Raw genomic sequence first — 12,618 nt, forward strand, 5'->3', positions numbered from 1 at the left:
TGTTGGTGAACGATGTATCTGGACCACGCCACAGCACGACAGGTGGGGGAATTGCTAGATCCTGGAAGTATTGCTCAATCATGTTTCTACCAGGGCCTGAGGTCTGAGACTGTGCAGGGTTCTATGAGGATCAAACAGGGAATGGGGCTTGAACGTTAAACTGGGTTTCTTAGCTTAAGTGTGTCCTCTTCTGTTGGTATAGAGAAGAGCAATTTCTTTTGTATAGTCACTTTCCTCAGGAAGAGAGATGGGTTAGTGTTTTGCTTGATTTTAAAATTTTTCTTAGGGCCTTTAATTTCCCTGCTCACTTCCTTTTTCTCTTTCATCACCAAATCTTTAAGGAATACCCACCACAGAAATTGTGCCTTCCCAAGAACATTGCCTTTTGTCTTATGCACTTTCCAGGCTCTTTCTTTAAAAAACAAAACAGAACAAAAAATACAGCTTTACTGAGATATAGTTCACGTATTATAAAATTCAGCCTTTTAAAGTGTGCAATTCAGTGACTTTCAGTATATTCACAGAGTTTTTCAATGATTACCACAATCTAATTTTAGAATATTTTCATTAAATATTTTCATCCATATTCACTAGCAGCCACTCCCCTTTCCTTCCCACCCCCTTATCCCTATGCAATTACTAATCTACTTTCTGTCTGTATAGATCTGCCTATTCTGAAGATTTCATTAAAATGGAATCATACAACATGTGGTCCTTTGTGACTGGTTCTTTCACTTGGCATGATGTTTTCAAGGTTCAGCCATATTGTAGCACATGTCAGCACTTCACTCCTTTTTATGGCCCAATAATATTCCACTGCATGGATATACCAACCCTCTTCCTTTTGCTTTTTTTTTTTGAGATATAATTGACATATAACATTATATTAGTTTCAGCGGTACAACATAATGATTCAATATTTGTGTACATTGTGAGGTGAGTCACCACAATGTCTAGTTAACATCTATCGCCACAGAGCTACAGATTATTTTTCTTGTGATGAGAACTTTTAAGATTTATTCTCTTAACAATACTTTCAAATATACAGTATGGTATATATAGTCTCCATGCTGTACATTATGTCCCCATGATTTATTTATTTTATAACTGGAAGTTTGTACTTTTTGATTCTCTTTACCCACTTGCCTCCTCCCTACTCCCTGCCTCAGGCAACCACCAATCTGTTCTCTGTGTCCATGAGATTGTTTGTTTGTTTGTTTATCTTCCACATACATGTGAGATCATATGTATTTGTCTTTCTCTGTCCAGTTTATTGGCTCAGCATATACCCCTATGTTCCATCCACATTGTGGCAAATGGCAACCGTCTTCCTTTTGGTTCTACAGTTTTTAGCGCTCTGATTCACCAGGTCTCTCACCTATTTTTAGTATTTCTCCCTTTGAGGAAGGAGCATCTCTTTTGAGGGGAGATTTAATCTGTGTTTCACCATAGCTAGTCCTCACTGCCTTATCCTCTTTACCAATAATGCCAATATCTTAAGATTTTTCAGGTCTGTTTATAGGGACTATTTTTCCCCTGCCAGTTCTCAATTATGGGGGTTTGACTCTAGATAGAGGTTTGCGCTTTTATTTTAGTTTTTACGATGAACTGCTCTTTTTGTTCTTGAACATAATCTGTGGGAATTCTTGCTAATTTATACTGAGGTTATAGCCTTCCACTTCACCTGGGGCATGTCCTAAGTCTTGTCTTCTGAGTCTTCACCACCCATGCAGTCCACACAGAAGAAGTCAGGGGCTCTAGCCTGTAGCAAGACTCTCCAACTGATAGCCATTTTTAGCATTTGTTTACTCTCCTGGGTTCCTGGTTTCACTACTTTTGAGGGTTTAGCTTATTACTCCTTTTCATTAAGTTAATTGGAAGTTCATTTAAAAGATGATTTTACTTCAAATTTAGCATTTCAGATGTTTCAGTTACGAGAGTCATTCAGGTAGAGTATACAATTCACCACACCTCCAGATGCAGAAATCCTTCATTGTCCTGGTCTTTAAAGATATTTTCAATTCCCCTTCTTAACTTTGACCATATCAGTCATATCTAATTTTTATTTGTATTAAGACAATTGCCATTCCTGATGTCTTTATAGGTTTGACATGACAGGTCTTTCTAGCTTTCATCTATCAGGTCTTGTTTCCTTGTGTACTTTAAGATTTGTACAACTTGATTTTCTTCAGAAAGTTATACGGGGGAATTATTTCAGCTTGGGTTTAAGATTTTCTCTTAAGGATTTGCATTTGCTTTTGATTGGTACTTGAGGGTACTACCAACCTGGGGCTGTTTTAAAATTAATCCTCACCTAAGATTCCTTTATCTGCACAGGTTGTATGAATTCAGACCACAAACCTCCATGGGGATGCGTGGTTACAAACTTTCAGTTTACTTTTCCCCATACCCAGCACGAAGCCTGAGAGAGTTGAGATTTCTTTTTTGTGAGATAGGACTTTTTTTTCCTTAATTTCCTTTCATATCAAAGTCTAGTCCACTGGACTCTCATATGTATGTCTGGGTCTCCTATCAAACTCTCCCCGAGAGTTTGGGTTTGGTCTCCCTCTCCCCGAGCTTCACGTGCTTGTCACAATACAGGCCAAATATTACCAGAGTGCAGCAGATCCCCCCAATGTGAAAGTCGTCTTCAGAGCTGCCTTTACTCTCAGGATTCATGATTTTTCTTTACATTTGGAGGTTGGAGATTTCCTTTTCTTTTCTTGTTTGCTCAGAAGTGTATTTTTAAATATTTTCTAAAAAATATTTTGTCCAGCATCTTTAGTAGTTTTTCAGTGGTGGGTGCATCTATGCTATTCAATCTGCCTTAATAACAGAAATGTAATCTTTTCAATATATTTCAGAATTCAAATGATCACTTCTTTTCTTTGTATTTTAGCTCTCCCAGGTCAGGATAGTATCATAGAAGTCCCTTGTTCATTCTCCTATTGGTGTTTTAGGTTCTAAAAATAGAAACTCAGAAAACAAACTCTATATGAAACTCCATGTGGTATTTTCCATGGCAAGGAGGTTAGGTCAAAGTCTAAAGTTATGCTTCTCTCCACATCCCGTTTTCATCAACTGGAATTTGCCTAGGAACCCAGAGAGTTTGAAGTCTATGACAAAGTGGTTGTTTTTCTACTTGTGATGTTGTGTATGAGAAAGATCATTTACTGACCTGTGTTTAGTCCCATTCTCTCCAGCCTGCAGTCTGAAATTCTGAAAGGGTATGTTAGGGTCAAACACTGAGAAACTGAAGGTTATATTGACATAAAAATTAATATATTAATTTGTGAAGTCATTGCTGGCGTAAGAGAGGAGAGTCAACTGTCAAGACTCAAAGAAGCCACAGGATTTGCCTGACACTGAGCCAGTGCTGGATTTAGATGGGTTGACTCACTTGAAATCCTGCCAGAGCACCAGGAATAATGTTAAATGCATTTCTCTTACATAGTCTAGAAGCTTCCAGTCAACAGGGTCACTAATCTACCAGACATTTAACTGAGACAATGGGAAAACATTCTCTTCTTCTTACACCACGTAAGGGTATCTTTGATTTCCTTGTTCCTTAGACTGTAAATTAAAGGATTCAACATGGGGATCACCACTGTATAGAAGACCGATGCCATCTTGTCATAGCCCAGAGAATTATCAGTGCTGGGATGCATACAGACAAAGAGTCCTGATCCAAACAAAAAGGTCACTGCTGTCAGGTGAGAAGCACAAGTGTTGAAGGCCTTGGCCCTGCCTTCAACTGAGCTGATCTTCAGGATGGTGGCAGTGATATAACCATAAGATATCATGATGATTAAGACGGATGTCACACCAAAAATCACTCCTATCACAAACTTTATCTCTTGTAAGAAAAAGGTTTCAGAGCAGGAGAGGACTAATAATTGAGGCAGGTCACAGAAGTGATTGATACCATTTGGTCTACAGAAATTGAGCTGAAGTAAAGCACACAGTTGGATCAATGAGCCAAAGAATCCAACTATATAGGCTCCAACCACCACCTGCACACACAGGGTGGGGGACATGATATCTGTGTAGAGCAGAGGATTACAGACAGCAACATAGCGATCATAAGCCATGGCTGCCAGGAGACAGCATTCAGTCAGACCCAGGCTAGCGAAAAAGAAGTATTGCATGGTGCATCCCATAAAGGAGATGAATTCAGGCTTCCGGAACTAGTCTGAGAGCATTTTGGGTGTTGTAGAAGTAACATAGCAGAAATCTAAGAAGGATAAAGATAAGCTGCTGAGGAAGAAGTACATGGGTGTATGTATGTAAGAGTCCATCCTAATCAGGATGATGAAACCCAGGTTCCAGGCCACTGTCAAGAGGTAAGTCCCCAAGAACACTGAAAAGAGAACAATCTTGAGCTTGGGAGAATCTGAGAATCCCAAGAGGATAAATTTGGTGACTGTTGTATTGTTCCTTCCTCCAGCCCTTGTCTTGAAGTCTCTTCAAACTGCAGAAGAAGTTTGGGTTAATGATTGTCTATTTTTAATATTATGAAGCATACTTGTTTTGGATATAGTCTCATGATTTTGGACAAAAATTATCCATAGTCAAGATAACTTTTTTAAACAATGTAAGAAATTATAAAAATTATTTTAAAAACATTGGGAACCCCGTTTCTCAGTTATACTTGATAGTTTGTGGCAAATTTTTCTGCACACACACGTGTGCACACATAAACACACAGATGTTGCCAAACTGCTGTCTAAAAATTGGTACTAGTTTACACAAGTTCAAGATTTTATGATAATATATCTTACCATTCCATTCAACACTACCCATAATTATTTAGCTTTACTCTTTGACAATCTTACACGTAAAAAAAAAATTTTTTTTTCATTATTTTTTATTTGCACTTACTTTATTGATTTACTTATATATTTTTTCACCCATTTGTTTAGTAGGTTGTTTATTATTGATTTGTAGGAGCTCTTAACATACCAAGGATCATAACTCTTTCTCCCTCATATATTTTGCTAAATCTTTTCCAAGTTTATCATTTAAATAATACCAATATTGTTTATGTTGGGTTTTCTACATGGATTTCTTTTATTTTTAGGTACTCAATTTTCTATGATATTTATGGTTCCTGGCCTTGGTATTATACTGAAAAATATTTCTTTACACAATCCAAAAGTCTTTTTAATATTCTCTTTTAATTCACTTGTATTTTTATATTTACATTTAAAATTTCTGGAGCATTTTAGTACACAGCATGAAGCATAAGTATGAGATTATTTTGGTTTTGTTTTTCCAAACTCTCCCAACACAATTAATTGAATGATTTCTCCACTGATTAAAGTCACTTCTATGATGAAATTGTTTATGGATTCCCTATTCTGCCCAATTTTTAATCTAAGAGTCCATGTACCATGTGTCCAGTCCTGCACATTTTATAACTACTTATGACTATATTTTATTTAAAATAATAGAATATTTTGATGAGTGGTAAGAAAAACATTCCTTCACTTTTTCAGTCTGAAATCACTTTTTTTGTAATAAATTTATTAATTTTATTTTATTTATTTATTTTTGGCTGTGTTGGGTCTTCACTGCTGCGGGCGGGCTTTGTCTGGTTGCAGTGAGCCAGGGCTACTCTTTGTTGCAGTGCACATGCTTCTCATTGCGGTGGCTTCTCTTGTTGCGGAGCACAGGCTCTAGGCACACGAGTTTCAGTAGTTGTGGCGCGTGGGCTTCAGTAGTTGTGATGCACAGGCTTAGTTGCTCCGCGGCATGTGGGATCTTCCCGGACCAGGGCTCGAACCTGTGTCCCCTGCATTGGCAGGCGGATTCTTAACCACTATGCCATCAGGGAAGTCCCTGAGATCATTTTGATGGTCCTCATATTTATGTCTTCAAAAGATCTTTATGATGAACTCAGGTAAATAAAAAGGCATTTTTTATTGCATTTCATTCTCACATTAATTTGGGGGGGAAATAACAGACGATTTTTGTTTGCTAAGTTGTTCTATAAATAACAAAAAAAACACTAACAATTTTAATAAATATTATAATATTGAGACTATCAAACTTGACTGAGCACCTGGGTTGATTCCAAGCTCTGTCCCTACATTGTTATAGCTTCTCTGTGTCTTCAGTCTCCTCATCATAAAACGAGATAATTGTGGCTATTCTCCTTATATCATAGGGACCTTTTTTTTACAAATAAGGGAACAGTAGTCATGGTAGGAAAACACACTGAAAGAAAGGTAACCTAATATTTTAAGATATTATTTTAATACCCCCAAAAGATGATCATTTGACTACTAGAAAAGGAAAAACTGTACTGACTCAATACCATCCATCAGTGTCCCCAGTGAGGCCACAGGATTCAGACTATGTTCCTACAGTAAGATCTGAATCACACGTTTATGGACTTAGAACACCTTCAGTATAGATAGAAAGAGTCTATCAGCTACATTTATAATGTAGTTATATTTCAAGAAGTTAAACAAAGCTTTCTTTGGAAACACCAGTTGCTGTGGTGTTTCTACAGTATGTTTTGTCATGTCTGTCCTGAAAGTACCTGTGCTCTGGAGATCCTGAAGCCATAAGATTATTTTTGAAATTTTAGAAAATGCTTTCAGTGAAGTTGATTCGTTTTTGATCCTTATACCTTTGACACATTTTAAACAAAAGGGTTTTTTTTTAATGACAAGGCAGAAATGGTAAAATATTCATCATAAAATACATTTGCTAATTCAAAAATAAGAGAAAATGAAATAAAGTATTTAGATAATGATGATGATGATGATAATGATTAAAACTCCCAGTAGTAGAGAAAGGTTACATAACTAGAAAAATAAATAGAATATTTCATATTTATTCCTCAATTATTTTTATGTTGTTTCCTTTTGTTATCTGTTATCACTCCCCACCGTTCATTCAAGACCAAACATATAGCAATCAAAATCATTGGTTGTGATTAAAAATAAGAGGTCCAGAAGAGTAGAATACATACTGCTTCCTCACTTTCCTTCAGGCATGTGAAATGCATGGACAGGCCAAGCAGAACTAGTGCAATCCTGTCACCTGTGATGTCAAAAGGATGACATCGAGAGCAGTAAACAGAGTGAATCTTTTAAGGAGCAAACTTACCATTCTTCTAGAATTTTTTTATTATGGAAATTCATTGCATATACAGTGTTCTCAGAATCCCATATAAAAATAAAATTTATGGAAAAGTAGCTTTCGAAGTTTGAAAATAAAAGCGGATGAGCAGTTGCTCAACATGGAAACGCCATTTCTAAGATTTTGGAGAACTAACAAACGGCATAATAAATTATTCATATGCTTCCAACAGCACAAGTTACCAAGAGTAGTTTAACACTCAGTTAAGAAATAAAGTCATTCTCCTATCCTTGCTTTCTATCTTTCCCTCTTAACTTAATACAACAAAATGTTATATTTCCAAAATAAAATTTTACATCCCATGAGATAAATATTTTACATTTATTTCTTTTTAATAATAAAGCCCAAATCAAATCACTATTTATAAGTCACAGAAAATGTTTCTCTGTTCAGCAAGTAATTTGATGTTATTGAATATCTAACATCTGCCAGGTGCCAAGTAAGACTATCATTTGGGAAGGAAGATTAAATAAGTATTTCAAATGGCTCCTGGACCAGTTCACTATTGTCATTCATATATTTTCAGAAAGGAAGGTGAAGAAAATAGGTGATTTAATATGAAGAGGGAAATACACAATGTATAAAGGTAAGCATATTTTCCTGCCTACACTGGAAATCTGTCCTTCTTATAAATATGGACCCCTTCTTCTATGCTCCCTCAGCATCTGTATATTTTTCTAGTACAGTAAGAATCTCACTGTTTTTTTATATATAAGTTTTATTTATTTATTTATTTATTTATTTATGGCTGTGTTGCGCAGGCTTTCTCTAGTTCTGGGGAGCAGGGGCTGCTCTTTGCTGCAGTGCCTGGGCTTCTCATTACGATGACTTCTCTTGTTGTGGAGCACAGGCTCTAGGTGTGCGGGCTTCAGTAGTTGTGGTACGTGGGCTCAGTAGTTGTGGCAGTCGAGTTTCAGTAGTTGTGGCTCAGAGGCTCTAGAGCGCAGTCTCAGTAGTTGTGGCGCACGGGCTTAGTTGCTCCGCAGCATGTGGGATCTTCCTGGGCCAGGATTTGAACCCATGTCCCCTGTATTAGCAGGCAGATTTTTAATTACTGCGCCACCAGGGAAGTCCCAGAATCTCACTGTTCTTATTTTATTTTTATGAGTTTTCCCATTAGACTTTAACCTGTGCTTTTAGGCAAGAATAAATATATTTTGAATATTTCTTTAACACCTAATATATCAGTTATATATTGATGTGTAACAAACTACTTCAAACTTATTGACTTAAAACACCAACAATTTATCATTTCTCATGTTTTTCTTGGTGCATCTGCTGGTCACACTTGGATCCTTGACATGGCTGTATTTATCTGATGGTTTGGATGGTCTGAGATGACCTCATCTGTTTTAGGTCTCACCTGGGATGGCTGAAATGGCTGGGATGGCTGAAATTCTCTCTCCACATGGCCTTTCATCCTAGAGTCTTCTAAGTGTGATCTCAGGGTTCCAAGAGAGCCAGCTCCAACAACAAATGCTCATCAGGCCCCTGCCTGTGTCAAATGTGCTGATGTTTCACTGACCGAAGTCAGTCACATGACCAAGCAAAGAATCAGTGTGGTAGGGGACTATACAGGGACATGGAAATAAGGAGATGCGATTCATTGGTGTCCATTAAACTAACAACGTACCACACTGAGGTTTAGTTTAGTGGCTGAACCAGAAAATGTAGGTATGTAACAAATATTTGTGGAATTGTAGTTTATTCAACTATCTCTTCTGGAACAGTGTAGAAAAAGTGCTTACTATATCTTGACTGTATCAACGTGGATATCTTGGTTGTGATGTTGTACTATAGTTTTTAAACATGCTACCATTGGGGGAAACTGAGTAAAAGATACACCAGCTGTTACTGTATTATTATCTTAGAGCTACATGTGAATTTACAATGATCTGAAGTTAAAATTTTAATTTAAAAGTACTTAACGGAAATCCTACAAAGGAGAAGTAAACTCTAAGGCACCTCATTACTGAGAGCTGAGTCCAAGGTAAAGCTCCAGAAATAAGCCCGCTAAGAATCTTTTACCTGTCCTCAGCTCCAGACCTTGCTCAGCAGTTTGAGGACCATAAGTAAACATCTCCCAGGGCCTTTCTCAAGTACCCGTTTCTCTCTCAAGAGAGACCTCAAATCACATTAACAACTTCTTTAAACCTGATCTCTTCCACATATTAACTAGCATAAATTCTTCAAGGTTTTAATGTAGATGACACACATGCTAGTTTCAAATACTGATCTGGGTGTCTTCCTAGGTACATATCCTAGGTATATATTGGTAACTGGAATAAGAATTTGGAGGAAAGCAGATAGACACCCTATTTTTTTTTTTAAGGAATTCCTTTTCTTTTATTATTATTATTATTTTTTTTTTAAGCTGTGTTGGGTCTTCATTTCTGTGCAAGGGCTTTCTCTAGTTGCGGCAAGCGGGGGCCACTCTTCATCGCGGTGCGCGGGCCTCTCACTATCGCAGCCTCTGTTGTTGCGGAGCACAGGCTCCAGACGCGCAGAGCTCAGTAGTTGTGGCTCACCGGCCTAGTTGCTCCGCGGCATGTAGGATCTTCCCAGAGCAGGGCTCGAACCCGAGTCCCCTGCATTGGCAAGCTGACGCTCAACCACTGCGCCACCAGGGAAGCCCTAGACACCCTATTTTTACAGAGTCTTCTTTTTTTAATGTAGCATTCATTTTTTTCCCAAAGTTTCTTTTTAAAGGGTAGATTTAATTATATAACAATAAACCAAAAATAAAAATTTAAACAAGGACTTTACATATCAAAATATCAGTATCTATCCATGTCCAATTGCTCCTCAGTCTAATCTTTGGACATAGAAGGTGTGTCAGTATGGAACCAAAATCCTGATTTAAGTACCAAAATACCAAATTTTTGTATTTTGATTTTCAGACTTTGGTAAAAAAGGATCTGATACTTGATAATTAAAACAAAACAAAAACAAACAAAACAAAAAAATCTGTCTTGGATAATATCAGTCTGGCACTCACAAAGCCTGGAAACCTGGAGGAATAACTTCATTTTCCCTTTGTATCTAGTTGTTCTGACATTGTATTAATTTCCTAAGGCAACTGTAACAAGCTACAGTCGCCGTCATAGATGTGGAACCGCAGATACAGAGGGCCAACAGTACCACCCATTTTACACAAGGGACTTGAGCAACCACAGTTTTTGGTATCTTCAGGGGCTCCTGGAACCAATCCCCATGTATACTAAGGGACAAATGTACCACAAAGTCAGTGCTTTAAAACAAAAAATTATTCTATCATAGTTTTGGAAGCTAGAAGTCCAAAATCAGAGTCGCTGAGCTTAAAGCAAGGTGTCAGCAGAGTACACTCCCTACAGAGAGCTCCAGGGGAGAATCGGTTCCTTGCCTTTTTCAGCTTCTTATGACTGCTGGCATTTCTTGGCTGTGGACACATCACGCCAGTCTTCAAAGGCCGCACTTTCATTTTCTCTGTGTTCTTCCTCACATCACCTTCTCCTCTGTGGCTGTATAGAATCTCTCTTTGTGTGATATGTGTGATTGCATTTAGGGTCCACCCAGGGGACTCTCCCAATCTCAAGAGTTTTAAAAATCACATCTGCAAAGATTTTGCCATAAAAGGTAACATTTACAGGTTCCAGGGATTAAGAGCTGTTATCTGGGGGGGATGGAGGCATTTTCAGACTACAACAGATGTCAAAAAATAGTCTTTGTTTAGGTTTTAAACTTGAAAATAATATCATGAAGTCAAAAAAGTAGAAGGTCACAGAGTACAGGCTTTAAGAGCAGACAGATCAGGGGTTCAGATTTCAGATTTGCTCTCACTAATTGTGTGACTTTGGGCAAGTTACTTACTCTCTTTAAGCATCTATTCTCTTATTGCTAAATGCAATCTTGAAGGATAATTTTGAACATTTAGAGAAATGTCTGGTTCTATATAAAGCCTTGGTAAATGTACAACAAATTATAGTTAAACCATTTTTATTATTAATGATGAATATAAAATTGGTCATTCATTAGGGTCTAGTAATATGCTAACAAAAATAATATAGTTCAGGTGAAGAAGCTAAAGGTGTTAGAAAATTTTGCATTTGCTTCTGAATATATATGACAGTATAGAAATTGAGGCTAAAACCTGAACTTCTTGAATTCCACACATATTCAGGTAAAAGTTCAGCATCTTGGTTGAACACAAATCTTTCAAAATTCTACCAAGTGCATCTGCTGAAAATTTCTTCTGCATCCCCTGGCAGGTTGATCATATATATTTCCTTTGTAGGGTCTCAAACCAGGAATAAGGATGCTGTGAATGATTACCTACAAACAATTTGTAGAATGTATCTGAAGCACACCCAACTTCAACAGCATAATCTGGGCCCCTCACTTTTACATGACATCATAAGAGAGGAACACAGTGGATACTCTGTGACTTATGTGTCTCCCTCCCTCTCCCCTTCCTTCCCCCCTCCCTTTCTCTCTTCCTTCCCCAAACACTAAGTGTCCAGTATGTGCAAATACTGGACTACTGAGACTATAGTGAGAATAGCACATAGACTTTATCATCAAAGAGCTTGCAGTCTCTCAGGGAAGGCAGACACCTAAATAAATAATTACTATGAAGGGAGATGTGTTAATAGTATGAACATCAAAATAAGGTTTTCATCTAAAGATCTCCAAGTACATGCTATTCAGGATTGTTTATTAATGGATGTGGGAATTAAGGGAGAGAGGTTACTATTTTACAGACAGTATAGCTTAATGATGTTCAAGTCAAATAGATATGGTTTCAAATCCCATCTCTGCTACCTGTGTGCTCCTGAACAAGCTACTCAACTCTTTCAAGCCTCTGTTTCTTCATCTGTGAAATGGTCACAGTGCTAGTAACTTCCTCATATTATTTTTGATTCTCTACCACATTATAAGTTTGCAAAAGTATTTCCTAAGATTACATCACAACAATGTACTTAGAAACATAACTCTAGTATCCTGCATGGTTATCCTGACTATAGAAGGATATTGATTGCATTTTCAACTCCAGTCATAAACTAATGGCAAGAATGTATTTGTTCATTGAGAGATAACACCAATTACCGAAAACTCTTAATAAACTGAAAAGGACTTTTTCAGAAAGGGATTCTAGGTATAATCCTGAATGAATATGAACTTCATAGACTTGGAAGAGGAGGAAGAACATGGGCGTTAGAGTCTTGGGCCAATAGCACTTACTGCATGACTTGACCAAGCTACTTTAATCTTTCTGAAGCTCAATTTCTTCATTTGTGAAATAGGGATATCAAGATTGGTGGTAGGGTCATGGTAAAGATAGCATGAAATCTTACACCTATGGGACCTTACATAATTCTTGGAACAGGGTAGAAGGTTGCTCTATTTTTGTTTCTAATATTATTATTAAATTATCAAATTTCCATTTTTCTACCTCCTCATGACTCAATTTATATTAAAACTCCAGGG

At 37.3% G+C, this 12,618-nt stretch overlaps 1 protein-coding gene across 1 annotated transcript; it reads right to left on the bottom strand.

The window, feature by feature from the left end:
* Window positions 1-3,497: 3,497 nt before the first annotated feature.
* On the bottom strand, window positions 3,498-12,377 carry LOC118899596 (olfactory receptor 1440-like). The gene is given in 2 exon segments (XM_036861360.1): window positions 3,498-4,464; window positions 12,373-12,377. Coding segments are annotated over 2 exon segments (972 nt in total).
* Window positions 12,378-12,618: the final 241 nt, after the last annotated feature.

The sequence above is a fragment of the Balaenoptera musculus genome, chromosome 8 (genome assembly GCF_009873245.2).
Source record: "Balaenoptera musculus isolate JJ_BM4_2016_0621 chromosome 8, mBalMus1.pri.v3, whole genome shotgun sequence".
Classification (NCBI taxonomy): domain Eukaryota; kingdom Metazoa; phylum Chordata; class Mammalia; order Artiodactyla; family Balaenopteridae; genus Balaenoptera; species Balaenoptera musculus.